The sequence below is a fragment of the Piliocolobus tephrosceles genome, chromosome 1, assembly GCF_002776525.5.
Source record: "Piliocolobus tephrosceles isolate RC106 chromosome 1, ASM277652v3, whole genome shotgun sequence".
Taxonomy (NCBI): domain Eukaryota; kingdom Metazoa; phylum Chordata; class Mammalia; order Primates; family Cercopithecidae; genus Piliocolobus; species Piliocolobus tephrosceles.
In genome coordinates, this window is record NC_045434.1 from 201563149 (window position 1) to 201582106 (window position 18958).

The 18958-nt window shown below is 40.7% G+C and overlaps 1 protein-coding gene across 16 annotated transcripts in view; it reads left to right on the forward strand.

Annotated features, from left to right (window-relative positions):
* Positions 1–18958, forward strand: part of EIF4G3 (eukaryotic translation initiation factor 4 gamma 3) — a 371961-nt gene that overhangs the window by 84820 nt on the left and 268183 nt on the right. For all 16 annotated transcript variants that reach the window (XR_002733208.3, XR_002733207.3, XM_023219748.2 and 13 more), the window contains one exon: positions 6136–6211. Coding sequence is in view for 10 of the 16 variants with exons in the window: in XM_023219749.3 (XP_023075517.1) it covers positions 6136–6211 (76 nt within the window). In the remaining 6 variants the exon portion in view is untranslated. The remainder of the gene's footprint in view (positions 1–6135; positions 6212–18958) is intronic.

Genomic DNA, 18958 nt, shown 5'->3' on the forward strand with positions numbered 1-18958 from the left:
TACCAGCATGAGCCACTGTGCCCAGCCTAGTTTCTTCATGTGTTCTAGATACAAATCCTTTATCTTATTTATGTAAGTTTTACAAGTATTTACCACAGTCTATATCTTGTCTCTTTGTTCTTATAACAATGTCTTTCACAGTGGAAATGTTTTTACTTTTGATGATGTTCAGTGTATCAATTTTCTTCTTTTTAAAAAATATTTTGAGGCCGGGCGCGGTGGCTCAAGCCTGTAATCCCAGCACTTTGGGAGGCCGAGATGGGTGTATCACGAGGTCAGGAGATCGAGACCATCCTGGCTTAACACGGTGAAACCCCGTCTCTACTAAAAAAATACAAAAAAAACTAGCCGGGTGAGGTGGCAGGCGCCTGTAGTCCCAGCTACTCTGGAGGCTGAGGCAGGAGAATGGCGTAAACCCGGGAGGCGGAACTTGGAGTGAACCGAGATCCAGTCATTGCACTCCAGCCTGGGCGACAGAGCGAGACTCCGCTCCTCCCCCACCAAAATAACCCCCCCTCCAAAATTAAAATAAATAAAAAATATTTTGTAGAGACAAGGCTTTGCTTGCTATGTTGCCCAAGCTGGTCTCAAATTCCTGGACTCAAGTGATCCTCCCACCTCGTCCTCCCAAAGTGCTTGGATTACAGGCATGAGCCATTGTGCCTGGTCCTATCAATTTTTTTTAAAATAATAGATCATGCTTTTGATGTATTATCTAGGAACTCTTGGCCTAATCCAAAATAACAGTTGTTTCCTCTTACTGTTTCTTCTAAAAGATTCATAGTTTTATGTTTTACACTAGATGCGCACATTTTGAATTAATTTTTGTACAAAGGGTGCGGTATTGGTAGAGCATCATTGTTTTGCATATGGTTTTTCAGTTGTTCCAGCACCATTTGTTGAAAAGACTATTTCTCTACTTAATTGCCTTTGCACCTTTGTGAAAAATCGATTCACCACATTTGTGTGGGCCTTCTTAAGGGTTTTACATTCTGTTCATTGATTTCTTTGTATGTCCTTTTGCCAGCACCACACTATCTTGGTTTTCAAGTGTTAATTTTAAGGTTTGGATGTGTATCTAATGCCCCCTTCCTTTTGGTTTTTCAAAGTTAAAAACTTCAGTTGCATATCATAAAAAACAGCCATTTTATTTTACCTGAGGTAACATATAGCAATACCTCAAATTCATGAGTTATTCCTTTCTTCCTATCTGAATTGAGAACCACGGTTTGGGATACTGAGATAGAGGATATGTGAAGTTGAGGATGATGTGGATGACTGCTTGTCCTTTTTCCTAGGGATACATACTGAAAGTGGTTGCATTGCGTACAAGTCTGATCGTTAGCTGCATCATCTTAGCACACAGCACCTTTTTCGATGAAAAGAGTCTCACTTCTTTTACTCCAGAAAGGAAATACAAAATTGGAAAGATCGTGTATCCTTGATAGAATCTGCACACTATTTGTACAGAATAGTAAAGCCAAACTTAGAAGAATCTCCTCTGCCTATTCCATAGTCATGGTTCTTTTATCTATTTATTTTAAAAGTTTGTTTTTTATTGTGGTAAAATATACATAACACAATATTTACCATTTTAATCATTTTTCAGTGTACAGTTCTGTGGCATTAAGTAAATTCACATCGTGCAGCCATAACCACCATGCATGTTCAAGATTAATCATGATTATTTTTTAACGTAAGTTCCATCACTGAAACTTTTAGCACATTAAAGTTACATTCACTTTTTGAAATTACATATTAACAATGCTCTAGCATTTCAGGTCAATGACAAGGCCTTAACATTTTTGTAAATCTTATAGTTACACCTATAAAAACTTTCAGCCAGTAGTATAACTTCCAGCAAACTTTGATTTTCATCATATGCGAGTAGCATTCAGTTATTCTTTAAAGTATAGCTTTTGAAAGTCTGCCAAATGTATGTAGCTCACCTATTATTATCCACATCTGTGTCCAGAGAAATTTGGTGAATCAGCATGTTTTATTTTGGTTATTATCAAGGCCATTTGAGTGGTTCAGATGTAGGACCCAACTGGAATTGTTAACTTCAACTTGTTTTTGTTACTGATACTTCTTCAAGGTGGGCAATTTAAAAATTGTATAAATTTGTGGGGGACAAGTGTAATTTTGTTCAATGGATATATTGCTGTAGTGGTGAAGTGAGGGTTTTCAATGTGTCCATCACCTGAAAAATGTATATTGTACCCATTAAGTAATTTCTCATCATCCCCCTACTCCCTTGTGAGTCTTTGTTTTCTGACATTCCACACTCTACCTCCATGTGTATACATTATTTAAATCTCATTAGTAAGTGAGAACATGTGGTATTTGTCTTTCTGAGTTGTTTCACATAAGATAATGGCTTCCAGTTCCATCTACGTTGCTGCAAAAGACATGACTTCATTTTTTTATGGTTGAATAGTATTCCATTGTGTATATATACCACATCTTCTTTATGCAGTCATCTTCTTATGGACACTTAGGTTGATTCCATATTTTTCCTATTGTGCAAGGTGGGCATTTTTGAGGAGAGAGGCTTACTTTGTTGCCTTCTGCCTGTGCTTTGTCATATGGATTGATTGTATTTGAATCTGAATTGGGCGTTAGAAAACACTGCTAAAGCATATTAGTCTGTTGTAGAACTAAAAATATGAGGGCATTTGAAACTTGTGAGTGTATCATTCATTTTTGCATATGTATATCATTTTGTCTCACAGAAAATGTGTATTTTTATCTTGTGTAGAAATAACAGTGTAGTCAGCAGCCGTTGTTGCATAGGCTCTGGCAATATTGTTTTGGTTTTTTGTTTGTATGTTTCTAAACTTATACACAGGGTGTGTTTCTGGGTAAACTTAAATATGACTGGTAGGAAATCAATTAGCAATATGTGCTGACTTGTATCTGAGTTAATAGAAAATCAGAGCCAGAATAAGGGGTTTTCTGGCTAAGCTCTTTGAGACTAATGTTTCTGAATTTGTTAAAAATCTAATATAGGTCAGGTGTGGTGGCTCCCAGAAATTTGGGAGGCCGAGATGAGAGGATTGCTTGAACCCAGGAGTTTGAGACTAGCCTGGGCAACATAGGGAGACACCACCTCTACCAAAAAATTTAAAGATTAGCTGGGCATGATGGTGCACACCTGTAGTCCCAGCTACTCTGGAGACTGAGGTGAGAAGATCACTTGAGCTCAGGAGGTTGAGGCTGCAGTCAACTGTGATCAGACCACTATACTCCAAAACAAAACAAAATCTAATGTAATGGTTTCTAGTTGTGTACATTCCAGAGATACTAATTGCAAAGATTCAATGATAAAGATAGTATAGTCTTGCAATTCTAAAATCCCAAGAGCTTGGAAAACTATTCTTTTTCTTGCATTGGTAAATTTCTGGACAGAAGGGTAGAAGTTTGAATATTCATATATTTTGCTATAGAGATATTAATGTGTTTGATTAAGGGTGCTGCCTAGATTCTGCTAGGGGTGTTAGGTAATATACATAAGCACTGTGTTTGCTTTCTAGTAGTGGAAAAATTCTTGATTTCCAATAGGGTTTTTGGACCTGAATTAACAGCCATCATTAAATAGAGTTGAAACAGAGTTTAAAATTGGTTAGTTTTATTTCCTTAGATCTCAATGGTAAAAGGTAAGGAGAGTAAAGAAAGAATTGCCCAGGTGAATGTTTGGGCTCGAGGGATCCTGCCATCACAGCTTTCTTAGTGGCTGGAACTACAGGTATGCACCACTGTGCCAGGCTCTTTTTTTTTTTTTTTTATGTATATATATTTATAGAGACAGGGTCTCTTGTGGTCTGGGCTGGAGCTGGTTTGTTTAAATTGGATTTTTTTTAATTCTTGAAAAACATATTCGTGTGGTTCAGAAGTAATATTAAAAGACTGTAGCTATGGTCAGGTGTGGGGACTCGTGCCTGTAATCCTAGCACTTTGGGAGGCTGAGGCGGGCAGATTGCCTGAGCTCAGGAGTTCGAGACCAGCCTGGGCAACATGGCAAAGCCCTGTCTCTACTAAAAATACAAAAAATTAGCCAGCTGTGGTAGTGCATGCCTGTAGTCCCAGCTACTTGGGAGACTGAGTCACAGGAGGCTGAGTCATGAGAATCGCTTGAACCTGGAAGGCAGAGGTTGCAGTGAGCTGAGATTATGCCACTGAACTCCAGCCTGGGTGACAGAGCTAGACTCTGTCTCAAAAAGTAAAAAACTAAAAAAAGAAGACTATAGCTATTTCCAAAGTAACTGTATTTTAAAAAGTACATCTTTTGAGAAATTATGTTCGGTATCTTTGTGAAATAGTGTATAGTTTAGAAATTCTGCCATTATTTTAGGTATTATAGAAGTTAACTTCCTTTTTTATTGTCAGAACTATGTAGAAATAAAAAGTAAAGAAAGCATAAATTGACATTGACATATCGGCCTAAATAAGAAATAATATAGAAAAATACCCTTTGCATTATTTTTTTATCTCCTGATACTAGTTGCCTATTTTACCTATAAATCAGTATTGTATCCTTGATCTTCCTTTCAGTGAGGAAATGATTAACTTGAGTCTTTCACTTTAAGAATATTGCTTATGCTGAACATTAGGGCAGTAGTTTTTCTTGTAGTGGAGTGGGGCAAGGTTTAGGAATGTTCAGCTGGGAATTATAAATGAACTTTAGTGTTTTGTTAGACTGAAAGACAATTTCTGTTTATTTTCACTTCTTGTTTTTACTTTGTGAAAATCCATCTTTTAAGGAGGTACTGACTATAAACAACCCCAGTGCCAGATATGATTGCCATCGATCAAGAAGGTTTATTTTGAAGAGAGTTCATCCTTCATGAAGTTTCATAAACATTTGTTCTTTAAAATGTATTGGAGCTCTCTTTTCTGCATAAGTAGGAAACATATCATTAATACATATCATGTAACCTCCTCATCTGCAAGTGTATTTGCCTAGTTGGTATTTGTTGTAACGTGTATGTAGTGAGTACTTTAATAATCAGAGTCTGTTGTGCTTCAGTAATCTTTAACCATCAAATTATATTTATTTCTGAAATTTGCCTTGTGGTATTATTCTACTAGAAAAAGAAAGTGGAGAATTTGAAATTTTTTACATTTATATTTCTACTTAGAGTCTTAATTCAGTATTGCATACCATCTATATAATCTTACTAATAGTTTTGCTTGTATTTCCTAATGATATAAATTACAGCAATTTGAAATACAGAAATATCAAGTGGATGTACTACTGTATTTCAGTCATGGATTTTAAAAAATCAGCACGTTCTGGATTATTGTATGTGCATGTTACACTTCTCAATTATTGAATTAGAATTTTAAGTAGCACTATGAAAAGCTGTTTTGCCTGTATCTTGAGCTCAGAGAGAAAGAAACATCCAGTGATTTATGCTTGGAGATACAGAGTTTGGTGAGAACTGGTAATAAGCACGATGGTAGGCAGAATTAGGAAGGAAGTATGTGGTAGTGTACAAAGTTTTACATGGGTCATTTCTTTGAATTCAAATTCTGTAGAAAATTTCTGGCAATTCCTGTCTCATACTGATTTATTTAGGCTTTTTTTTTGGTAGAGAGGTGTGCTAATTGCAACTTGTTAAACTCCTGTGCTCAAGTGATCCTACCACCTCAGCCTCCCGAGTAGCTGAGACTATAGGTGCTGGCAGCCACACTCAGCTAATTTAGTAGAGACAAGGTCTTGCTGTGTTGCCCAGCCTTGTCTTGAACTCTTGGGGTTTAAGTGATTCTCTCAATTTGACCTCCAAAAGTGTTGGAATTATAGGCTTGAGCCACTGCACCCAGCCAGTTATTTTTAGTAGAAAATAAAGGTGACAGAATCTCATCATGGGCCTAAAGTTTGGACACTTACTGTATAGTTGTGTTTGTTTTGAGATTCCATGGAATGTTTATCATGGGAAAGCTTTTGAAGAGATTGATACAGTCATTTTAGGACGTTTGAAGTATTTTATTTTTTAGTTTTAGTGGAGAAGTATATAACTTACTAATTGGGTGAAAATGCTTAGGTCGTTGGTGGAAATTTGTGGTGGCAGTTGTCTCTTAACTATTAAGCATCCATTTTGGAATTCTCTCATCCTTAACTCGCTCTTCTAGAATTCCTAGAGGACCTGTGCAACAGCCTCTTGAGGATCGAATCTTCACTCCCACTGTCTCAGCAGTCTACAGCACGGTGAGTGTCTGCAGCTTGTCAAATTGTGTGTGTGCTTTTGTGTGTGAATCCTTGGTATTAATTATAGGCAGTGTTTGATTGACACATGACACATTTTTGGCAAAAAGTTCAATAAAATTCTGAATAGAATGAGATGTATGTAATAGAATAAGGTGAATAGGCTCTTTCCCCATCATCTTAATCTAACAAATGGAGTGAAACAAATACTATGTTAAGGTAGAGAGACTTACTGGGTGCGGTGGCTCACGCCTGTAATCCCAGCACTTTGGGAGGCTGAGACGGGTGGATCACGAGGTCAGGAGATCGAGACCATCCTGGCTAGCATGGTGAAACCCCGTCTCTACTAAAAATACAAACAAAATAGCCGGGCACGGTGGCGGGCGCCTGTAGTCCCAGCTACTCGGGAGGCTGAGGCAGGAGAATGGCGTGAACCCGAGAGGCGGAGCTTGCAGTGAGCCCAGATCGCGCCACTGCGCTCCAGCCTGGGCAACAGAGCGGGACTCCGTCTCAAAAAAAACAAAACAAAACAAAACAACAACAAAAAGGTAGACTTGTCTTATTTTTCCTTTCTGTAAATATTAACCTCTGGCCTTAATATTATTATTATTTTTATTATTTTTGAGATGGAGTTTCACTGTGTCACCCAGGCTGGAGTGCAGTGGTATGATCTTGGCTTATTGCAACCTCCGCCTCCTGGGTTCAAGCGATTCTCCCTCCTCAGCCTCCCAAGTAACTGGGACTACAGGCATGTGCCACCACACCTGGCTAATTCTTATATTTTTAGTACAGGTGGGGTTTCACCATGGTGGCCAGGCTGGTCTCAAACTCCTGACCTCAGGTGATCCACCCACCTTGGCCTCCCAGCTTGTTGGGATTACAGGCAGCTTTGTATTCTTTTTGCACTCTGAGTTTTATTTTCTTTCTGGATTTTTTTTCTTAAAAATTTCACCAGTTTTATGTTTTCTAAACTTTAAATTTTTAAAATTTTACTTTTTATTCTCCTTGATTACATATTTTCAAAATGCTGAAAGTTTAGAAGAGTGAACACTTTTTTTAAAAATTTGAGATGGAGTTTTGCTCTTGTTGCCCAGGCTGGAATGTAATGGTGCGATCTCGGCTCACTGCAACCTCCGCCTTCCCAGTTCAAGCGATTCTTCTGCCTCAGCCTCCGAAGTAGCTGGGATTATAGGCATGTGCCACCATGCCTTGCTAATTTTGTACTTTTAGTAGAGACAGAGTTTCACCATGTTGGTTAGGCTGGTCTTGAACTGCTGACCTCAAGTGATCCACTGCCTCAGCCCCTCAAAGTGCTGGGATTATAGGTGTGAGCCACTGTGCCCGGCTGTGAACACCGTTTTTAACAGAAGGAAATTTAATTTTTTTTTTTCATTTTTAAGAGATCAGGTCTCACTCTGTCACGCGGGCTGGAGTGCAGTGGCATGATTGTGGATTACTGCAGCCTTGAACTCCTGGCCTCAAGTTATCCTCCTGCCTCAGCCTCCCAAGTAATTGGGACGACAGTCACATTGCTCTGTGCATGCTAATTAAAATAATTTTTTGGCTGGGCAAGATGGCTCACGCCTGTAATCCCAGCACTTTGGGAGGCCAAGGTGGGTGGATCACGAGGTCAGGAGATTGAGACCATCCTGGCTAACACAGTGAAACCCCATCTCTACTAAAAATACAAAAAATTAGCTGGGCGTGGTGGCGAGCGCCTGTAGTCCCAGCTACTTGGGAGGCTGAGGCAGGAGAATGATGTGAACCCAGCAGGCGGAGCTTGCAGTGAGCCAAGGTTGCGCCACTGCACTCCAGCCTGGGCAACAGAGCGAGACTCCATCTCAAAAAAAAAAAATTATTTTTTGGCAGAGGCAGGGTCTTACGATGTTGCTCAGGTTGGTCAGACTCCCAAACTCAAGCAGTCCACCTGCCTCCACCTCCCAAAGTGCTGGGATTGTAGACATGAGCCATTATGCCCAGCCCATTTAATTTTTTATATTAGATGATTCAAGTTCATAAATGAAGGGAAAGTAATTATTTTGAGGATTCTTACTTGGTTGAGCAGGCTGGTTTCAGGTTCCTGGGCTCAAGTGATCCATCCACCTTGGCCTCCCAAAGTGCTGGGATTACAGGCGTGAGCCACCATGCCTAGCCATATGAAAGAAAATTTAAAAGTTAAAGGATGAAGGTAACAATATTAGAAGTAAGTTTTAGGTGTTTTACAGCGAGCCTAAGATAATTTAGGGGAATTAGGGAGTGAAACCTATCTTTTAAATATTTCGACTCAACATACCATTAGATAGAATGCCTTAAAAGGACTCACAGTCTACTGAGGGTGATAAGAAAATAAATAATTCTAATATAAAGTGGTATGATAGAGAAGTGATTCATATTGTTTTGGGTTATGAATCACTTTTAGAATCTGAAAATAGTTTTAATGTTCTGTCTTTCAAGAGGAACATATATTCAGTGTTTACATATAATTTCAGAATTTCCCAGATGTCCATCAGGCCATTTCTTTTTTTTGAGATGGAATCTCACTCTGTTGTCCAGGCTGGAGTGCAGTGGCTCGATCTCGGCTCACTACAACCTCCGCCTCCTGGTTCAAGTGATTCTCCTGCCTCAGCCTTCCGAGTAGCTGGGATTGCAGGTGCGCATCACCGCACTTGGCTACTTTTTGTATTTTTAATAAAGATGGGGTTTCACCATATTGGCCAGGCTGGTCTCAAACTCCTGACCTCAAGTGATCTACCCACCTCGGCCTCCCAGTGTTCTGGGATTACAGGTGTGAGATACTGCACTCTACCTTATCAGGCCATTTCTAAGCTCCAGATTAAGAACCTTTGATTAGTAACAGGAACATGTTAATTGCATGCGAAAGGAAGAGGTGACTGCATTTAGAAAGTGACACTTAAAGCAGAAGATGCAAGACTTCTATAGGTAGAGAAGGGAAAGCAAAGCCTTCTAGGAAGTGAAGATTCAGAGGCGTGGTTAACGGAATGGCCAGTAGTCAGTTCACTGTGACATAATATGAAGTGAAATAAAGAGTATGTAGGTTGGTTGGGGGGCGAGGGTTTAAGCTGATCTTTGTATATTTGCAGATTAACTAAGCATGGTGGCATGTACCTGTAGTCCTAGGTACTTTAGAGGCTGAGGCAAGGGGATCACTTGAGGCCAGGAGTTCAAGGCTGCAGTGAGCTTTGATCAAACCGCTACGCTCCAGCCTGGGTGACAGAGTGAGACCCTCAAAAAAAAAAAAGAGTATCATGCAGGTAATGGATAGGATGATAGTTTTTCTTGGTTTGTCTGAAACAAGGCTCAGTAACACCTATTGTAGATCAATTAATTATTTATGCAGCCCCATTCACTCTTAGAATTGACCCAGTTTCTATTATAAATTATCTGGTCACCCTAATCATTAGGAATCTTCAATTCATTGAAAAATAACATTTTGAATAACACATTGAAAAATAACCATTGGGCCCAGGGCGGTGGCTTACTCCTGTAATCCTGGCACTTTGGGAGGCCAAGGCGAGTGGATCACAAGGTCAGGAGATTGAGACCATTCTGGCCAACATAATGAAACCCCGTCTCTACTATTAATACAAAAATTAGCCGGGTGTGGTGGTATGAACCTGTAGTCCCAGCTACTCGGGAGACTGAGGCAGGAGAATAGCTTAAATCCGGGAGGCAGAGGTTGCAGTGAGCCGAGATCGTGCCACTGCACTCCAGCCTGGCGCCAGAGCGAGACTGTGTCTCAAAAGAAAAGAAAAGAAAAATAACCATTGGCTGATTGTGCTGTTTCCTACCTGTAATCCCAGCAGTAGGGGAGGCCAAGGCCGGAGGATTGCTTGAACCCAGTAGTTTGATACCAGCCTGTGCAACATAATGAGACCGCATCTCAACAAAAAATAAAAAAAAACTAGCCAGGCATGGTCGTGCGAGCCTGTAATTTTAGGTAGTTGGGAGACTGAGGCAGGAGAATCACTTGAGCCCAGGAGGTCGAGGCTGTAGTGCGATATCTGATTGTGCCTCTGCGTTCCAGCCTGGGCAGTAGAGCAAGACCCTGTGTCTTAAGAAAAAAAAGAAAACTTAAAATATTTTTTTCTGGCACAACCTTCCTCTAGGTCTTAGTTTTTTATGAGTTTTTAAAAAAGTACTATGCAAAAGAACAGCATCATTGTCAGAATCCCTCTTAAAATATAATGTTTTCTAATTACCTAAGTGTACTTTCACCGTTTAAATATTATTTTTGAACTAAGATAAGTGAAAGAAAAAACTTACAATAATCCTGAGTGATTTATAGAGACAAATACTATAACCATTTTTGAGGTGTAGTTTAGTTTGTCTTTCTTGTCTGTTTTGTAGGCCCTATGCTTTATCTTGTCACTTTATCTTATATCAGCTTTTCGTATGCCTTTCCTTAGATAACAGTTCTTAAATAAGAAGTGGTTATATATTGTTTATTATAGAATTTAATCACTCAGCATTGAATACTTAAGCTTAAGCTTTTACTGTGTGTCATGCAGTGGTCTAGGTGTTCAGGATATGGTAATGGAGCAACACAGACCCTCAGCCCTCATAGATATTACATCTTTATGGGATAAGAAGACAGCAAACAAATATATATACAGTTTCCTATTGGGTTGTAATAAGTAGCTTGATGAGAATAAAGCAGGATAAAGGGGTAGAGAATGACTGGTCATTCTACCTTAACTAATTATCTCAGGCAAAGTCTCTCTGAAAAGGTGGCAGTTAAGCTGAAAGTGAAGATTTCTAGGTAAAAAAAGCATTTGTGGTAGAAGGAACAGCAGTGCAGAAGCCCAGAGATAGTAGTGAGCTCAATGTAGTCTTAGAAATGGAAGAAAGCCAGTGTGGCTGGAATGGAGAGAGGTTGGATTTGGGACATCAGATTATGTGGACTGGTTTGGTTTGGCTCTGCGTGCTTACTCAAATCTCATGTGGAATTGTAATCCCCAACATGTCAGGGGAGGGACCTGGTGGGAGGTGATTGGATCATGGGGGCGGATTTTCCCCGTGCTGTTCTTGTGATAGTGAATGAGTTCTCCTGAGATCTGATGGTTTAAAGGTGTGGCGCTTCCCCCCTGGCTTTCTCTCTCTCTCCTGCAACCATGTAAGACATGCCTTGCTTCCTCTTCATTTTCCACCATTATTGTAAGTTTCTTGGGGACTCCCCAGCCATGTGGAGCTGTGAGTCAGTTAAACCTCTTTTTTTCTTTTTCTTTTTCTTTTTTTTTTTAAATAAAATTACACAGTCTCAGGTAGTTCTCTGTAGCAGTGTGAGAATCGACTAATACATGGACATTACAGACCATAGTAAAGATTTTGGATTTTAATCTAGATATACTAGAAAGGCAGTGGAGGATTCAGAGCAGTAGATGTGAGTTTACTTTTAAAAGGTCAGTGTGGCTGCTGTGTGGAGAATAGACTGTGTGATGTGGACATGTGGTGGTGATTGAAGTGGGAGTAAGGAGAAGTAAAGTCAGTAGAATATGTTGATGTCTTGGATGTGGGATGTGAGAGAAAAGAGTAAAGGTAGTGTCATAGATCTTGGTTTGGACAACTCAGTAGTCCTGTTTGTGGAGATGAATACTGAATGAGGAACAAGTATTTTGTTGAAAAAACCTGAGTTATAAAACCTCATAAATGAGGACATATAATTCTGTACATTTATTACTTTGGAGAATAGATTATCAAAATCCTGTGAGCAACAACACACTCCCTGTCATGCAGTTTACATGAAATATTTGAATCTAAGCTTTTGAATGTATTTTTTGAGTTTGATCTAATTTGATTTTTACTATTTAAAACTATTATCATATTTGTAGTCCTTTGATCAGTTTTAAAAAATCGAGACCAGGCATGGTGGCTCACACCTGTAATCCCAGCACTTTGAGAGGCTGAGGTGGGTGGATCACTTGAGCTCAGGAGTTTGAGACCAGTCTGGGCAACATGGTGAAACCCTGTCTCTATTAGAAAAAAAAAAAGTATGTGTGTGGCTGGGTGTGGTGGCTGACACCTGTAATCCTAGCACTTTGGCATGCCAGGGTGGGAGGACTGCTCGAGCCCGGGAACTTGAGACCAGGAACTTGAGACCAGCCTGGGAGACAGAATGAAACCATCATCTGCAAAAAAAGAAAAAAAAAAAAAGTGTTTGTGTATATATTATATTTTATGCCTGTTCTGGAAGAAAGGATTTTAGGCAGCTAAAAGTTACCTTAAAGTATGATAGTCTCTACTTTTTATTTATTTATTTATTTGACAGAGTCTCACTCTGTCGCCCAGGTCAGAGTGTACTGGCATAATTACAGCTCATCGAAGCCTTGAACTCCTGAGTTCAAATGAACCTCTTATCTCAGCTTCCTAAATAGCTGAGTAACTAGGATTGTACCCAGCTAATGTTTTATACTTTTTAACAGAGGCAGAGCCTTGCTGTGTTGCCCAGGCTGGTCTCAAACTCCTGGCTTCAATTGATCCTCTCGCCTCAGCCACTCAAGTGCTGGGATTATGGTGTGAGCTGCTTCATCCTGCTGGTTTCCCCTTTTTTGTTGTTTTTTGTTTGTTTTGAGGTGGAACCTTGCTCTGTCACCCAGGCTAGAGTGCAGTGATGCATTCTTGGTTCACTGAAACCTCCGTCTCCGGGGTTCAAGTGATTCTCCTGCCTCATCATCCTGAGTAGCTGGTACTGCAGGCATGTGCCACCACACCTGACAGATTTTTGTATTTTTTAGTAAAGAAGGAGTTTCGCTGTGTTGGCCGGTCTGGTCTTGAACTCCTGACGTCAAGTGATCCACCCGCCTTGGCCTCCCAATGTGCTGGGATTATGTCATGAAGTAAAAGTTAACCCTCAGTTCACCTCCTGCTGCCTTAGCATATGGTGTCCATATGTCACTTTCATTGAATTGGTTAAATTCCTTGAAAGACTTGAAAGACTCCTGACCGGTCTCAAAATTACACAAAGATTGTGCTTTTTTGTATCTGGTATGCAGGTTTTATACACTAATGTCTGCCATTTTACATAATAGGGATTTGCTGATAATCAAAGAAGCATTAAAAGTTGGACTTGGCCGGGCATGGTGGCTCACACCTGTCATTCCCAGTACTTTGGGAGGCCAAGGTGGTGGGAGGATTGCTTGAGGTCAGGAGTTTGAGACCAGCCTGGGCAACATGGTGAGACCCTGTCTCTAGTTTTAAAAAATTAAGAAAAAAAATTTGGGACTGTGCATGGTTGGCTCACTCCTGTAATCCCAGCACTTTGAGAGGCTGAGGTGGGTAGATCACTTGAGGTCAGGAGTTTGAGACCAGCTTGGCCAACATGGTGAAACCCTGCCTCGACTAAAAATACAAAAAATTAGCTGGGCATGGTGGTGTGAGCCGGTAGTCCCAGCTACTTGGGAGGCTGAGGTGTGAGAATTGCTTGAACCTGGGAGTCAGAGGTTGTGGTGAACTGAGATTGCACCACTGCACTCCAGCTTGGGTGATAGAGCAAGACTCTGTTTAAAAAAAAAAAAAAATTGGACTCATCTTCTGGAATGTGTTCATGTTACATTTAGTCTAGTTATTTTGTATTTGTTTATTTTAACCTGCTTTATGCAAGTTTGCCCTGGGTACATTTATCAGGGATGAGAGGGAAGCTTATGTCATTATTCTTTATTAACCATAATTGAGTGATTGATCATATGAACAAAAAAGAATCAAGCACACACACACACACACACACACACACACACATATATATACATATATATATATATATATACATTTTTTTTTTTTTTTCTGAGACGGAGCCTTGCTCTGTCGCCCAGGCTGGAGTACAGTGGCGCCATCTCGGCTTACTGCAACCTCTGCCTCCCAGGTTCAAGTGATTCTCCTGCCTCAGCCTCCCGAGTAGCTGGGACTACAGGTGCACACCACCCATGCCCAGCTAATGTTTTGTATTTTTAGTAGAGACAGGGTTTCACTGATCAAGACCACGTTAGCCAGGATGGTCTTGATCTCCTGACTTCGTGATCCACCCACCTCAGCCTCCCAAAGTGCTGGAATTACAGGCGTGAGCCACCACGCCTGGCCCAAGCACATTTTTTTTTTTTTTTGGAGACGGAGTCTCACTCTGTCGCCCAGGCTAGAGTGCAGTGGCCGGATCTCAGCTCACTGCAAGCTCCGCCTCCCGGGTTTACGCCATTCTCCTGCCTCAGCCTCCCAAGTAGCTGGGACTACAGGCACCCGCCACCTCGCCCGGCTAGTTTTTTGTATTTTTTTTAGTAGAGACGGGGTTTCACCGTGTTAGCCAGGATGGTCTCGATCTTCTGACCTCGTGATCCGCCCATCTCGGCCTCCAAAGTGCTGGGATTACAGGCTTCAGCCACCGCGCCCGGCCCCAAGCACATATTTTTAAAAGGTCTAGTAAGAGCTATGTATGTTAAATGGGGGAGGGAAAATATCAAAACTACAGAAACATAGATTAATTTGAAATATTAATTGATAACTTTCTTATATTGGCCTACCTCTGCAATATAAACTGTGGACTTTTACTATGTTGTATAATTTTGTCATATATATTTTACTTAGAGAAATTAGATTTTATGGCTGTCAGGCTAGTTTTTTAAATATAATTGCAGAGATGAATTTAGTAATAGAATAATGACATTTCTAAAAGAAGGGGAGATTTATATTCTGTGTGATTGGAAGGGTTATCTTAATAACTGCTTATGAAAAATTCCTGACTGGGCATGGTGGCTCATGCCTGTAATCCCAGCATTTTGGGAGGCCAAGGCGGACAGATCACGAAATCAGGAGCTTGAGATCAGCCTGACCAACATGTGAAACCCTGTCTCTACTAAAAATACAAAAATTAGTCAGGCATGGTGGCTCACGCCTGTAATCCCAGCTACTCAGGAGGCTGAGGCAGGAGAATCGCTTGAACCTGGGAGGCGGAGGTTGCAGTGAGCTGAGATGGTGCCATTGCACTGGAGCCTGGGCAGCAGAGCAAGACTCTGTCCCCTGCCAAAAATAACTAACTAAATAAATACATTTGTATAAATTATTTAAAGTACTTCTTAATAAATAATTTTTTTTTTTAATTTTTTGAGACAGGGTCTTCCCTCTTGCACAGGCTGGAGTACGGTGGCGTGATTTTAGCTGACTATGGATAATTCCTCTTCAATACCATAAAATTTGTTTTCTTCTTTCTCTCTCTCTCTCTTTTTATTTTTTTGATTGAGACAGGGACTCTCTCTGTTGCCTAGGGTGAAGTGCAGTCACACGATCATGGCTCACTGCAGCCTTAAACTCCTGGGCTCAAGCGATCCCTCCTCTCTTAGCTTTCCAAGTAGTTAGGACTATAGGCATGCATCACCATGCCTAATTTTTTTTTTCTTTTTCTTTTTCTTTTTTTTTTTTTTTTGAGACGGAGTCTTACTCTGTCACCAAGGCTGGAATCCAGTGGTACCGTGTTGGCTCACTGCAACCTTTGTCTCCTGGGTTCAAGGAATTCTCCTGCCTCAGCCTCCCGAGTAGCTGGGATTACAGGCGCCCACCACCATGCCTGGCTAGTTTTTATATTTTCAGTAGTGACGGGGTTTCACCGTGTTGGCCAGGCTGGTCTCGAGCTCCTGATCTCAGGTGATCCACCCACCTCGGCCTCCCAAAGTGCTGGGATTACAGGTGTGAGCCACCGCACCCGGCCCATGCCTGGCTGATTTTTAAAAGTTTTGTAGAGATGAGATCTTGCTGTGTTGCCCAGGCTGGTCTCTAATGTCAGGGCTCAAGCAATTCTCCCGCCTCAGCCTTCTAAAGTGCTGGGATTACAGGCATGAGCCACCATGCCCAGCTATGCCATAAAATTTCATGATTTTTTTTTTTCTTTTGAGACAGGGTTTTACTGTGTCATCCAGGCTGGAGTGCAGTAGCTCAGTCATGGCTCGCTGCAGCCTCAACTTCTTAGGCTCAAGAGATCCTCTTGCCTCAGCCTCCCAAGTAACCAGGACTACAGATGTACATCATGGCTCGTGGCTAATTAAAAAACATTTTTTTCTTTTCTGTAGAGACAGGGTCTCACTATGTTGCCCAGGCTGATCTTGAACTCCTGACTCAAGCAGTGTTTCTGCCTCAGCATTCTAAAGTGTTGGGATTATAGGTGTGAGCCACTGCTCCTGGCCCCATGATACATTTAGCCATTTTATACTTTACAAAATCTTGATTCTTTTACCCTGAAGCTTTGTTTAATCTATTTAGAGAACCATGCTTTTATTTCTTTTGCCAGGTCACTGTTGAGTATTTGCCAGGTCACTGTTGAGTAGGCTAGGATTTCAGTGGAGATACCTCACCAGAGACAAAATTTAGCTTGGGTTGATCCATATTCTTTAGGCAGTGGTGTCCAGCCACATGTAAATCTGTTTGATTGTCCTATCATCTAGCACAGATGGCAAATACATCAATTAAACTAAAGATTTATTTATACTTTTTTTAGAAGAAGCATATATTTATCTTTATATCTCTGCTTTTAAAAATTGATACTTAATAATTATTTGTGGGGTACACGTGCTATTTTATTTATTTATTTATTTGATACGGAGTCTCACTGCGTTGGCCAGGGGGGTGTAATGGCATGATCTCAGCTTACTGCAGCCTCCGCCTCCCGGGTTCAAGCTATTCTCCTGCCTCAGCCTCCATAGTTGCTGGGACTATAGGTATGTGCCACCACACCTGGCGAATTTTTGTATTTTTAGTAGAGACGGAGTTTCACCATATTGGCCAGGCTGATCTCGAACTCCTGACCTCAAGTAATCCACCTGCTTTGGCCTCCCAAAGTGTTGGGATTACAGGCATGAACCACTGTGCCCAGCCACATGTGTCATTTTGAGGCATGCAAGTAATGTGTGGTGGTCAAATCAGTGTAATTACGATATTCATCACCTCAAATATTTTATCTTTTGTGTTAGAAACATTTGAAATCTTCTAGCTATTTTGAAATATACAATAAACGAGTGTTAACTATAATTGCCCTAGTCTGCTAACACTAGAACTTACTCTAACTTTTATCTAACTGTATGTTTGTACTCATTAACCAACCAGTCTTCATATCTCTTACCACCCTTCCATGCTTCTCAGCCTCCGGTAACCATCATTCTACTCTGTACCTACATGAGATGAAGTTTTTGTAACTCCCACATAGGAGTGAAGACATGGTATTTTTCTTTCTTGGCTTGGCTTATTTCACTTAACATCATTACCTCCTGTTCCATCTCTGTTGCAAATGGATGTGGTTGACTGATGTTTCATTGTATATATGTGACACATTTTTATTATCCATTAATCTGTTGATGTATACTTACATTGATCCACATCTTGGCTATCGTGAATAGTGCTGCAGTAAAGATGGGTGGCAGCTATCTCTTTGCACTGAATTCATTGATAAATAAATGAATGCTATAAATTCTAAATGCTATAGAATTCACTTATAATTTTAACGCACTGATTTCCTTTCTTTTGAATATATACCCAGCAGTGGGATTGGCTGGATCATATGGTAGCTCTAGTTTAGTTTTTTCATGAACCTTTATACTGTTCTCCATAGTGGCCATACTAACTTATATTCCCAGCATGGTGCGAGCATTCTCCTTTCTCTGCTTTGTCAGCAGTGTCTTTTTTTTTTTTTTTTTTTGAGATGGAGTTTTCGCTGTTGTTGCCCTGGCTGGAGTGCAATGATGTGATCTCGGCTCACCACAACTTCTGCCTCCTGATTTCAAGTGATTCTCCTGCCTCAGCCTCCTGAGTAGCTGGGATTACAGGCATGTGCCACCACTGCCGGCTCATTTTGTATTTTTCGTAGAGATGGGGTTTCTCCATGTTGGTCAGGCTGGTCTCGAATTCCCGACCTCATGTGATCTGCCCACCTTGGCCTCCCAAAGTGCTGGGATTACAGGCGTGAGCCACCACGCCCTGCCCTTTTTTTTGAATTTTTAATAATAGCCACTTTAATGGAAGGGAGATGATAGCTCATTGTGTTTCCCTGATGATCAGTGATGTTGAGCATTTTTCATATACTTGTCAGCCATTTGTATGTCTCGCTCTGTTGCCCAGGCTGGAGGACAGTGGTGCGATCCCCCTGCCTCAGCTTCCTGAGTAGTTGGGACTACAAGCATGCTGCCTCCACACCAGGCCAATTTATTTATTTATTTTTGTAGCTATGGGGTCACACTGTATTGCCTAGGATGGTCTTGAATGCCTGGGATCAAGCAGTCCTCCTATCTTGACCTCCCAGAGTGCTGGGATTACAGATGTGAGCCACTGTGCCTGGCTCTGCCTGCCCATTTTTACATTGGATTTTTTTCCTTCTTTTCTTTTTGCTATTGAGTTGTGTTTCTTACATAGTTTAGCTATTAATCAGTTGTCAAATGGATAGTTTGCATGTATTTTCTCCCATTCTGTAGGTTGTCTCTTCACTCTGTTGACTGTTTCCTTAAATGTATAGAAATTTTTTAATTGGATGTAATCCCATTTCTCTATTTTTGCTTTTGTTTTCTCTTCCTAGATTTTACCCAAAAGAAATAACTTTTTTCAGACCAATGTTCTGAAGCAGTTCCCTGGCGTTTTCTTGTATTTGTTTCATGGTTTCAGATCTTAACATTTAAAAATTTAATCCATTTTGGTTTCATTTTGGTATATGGTTAGAGATAGGAGTCTAGTTTCATTTCTCTGCATGTAGATATCCAGTTTTCCCAGCACTGT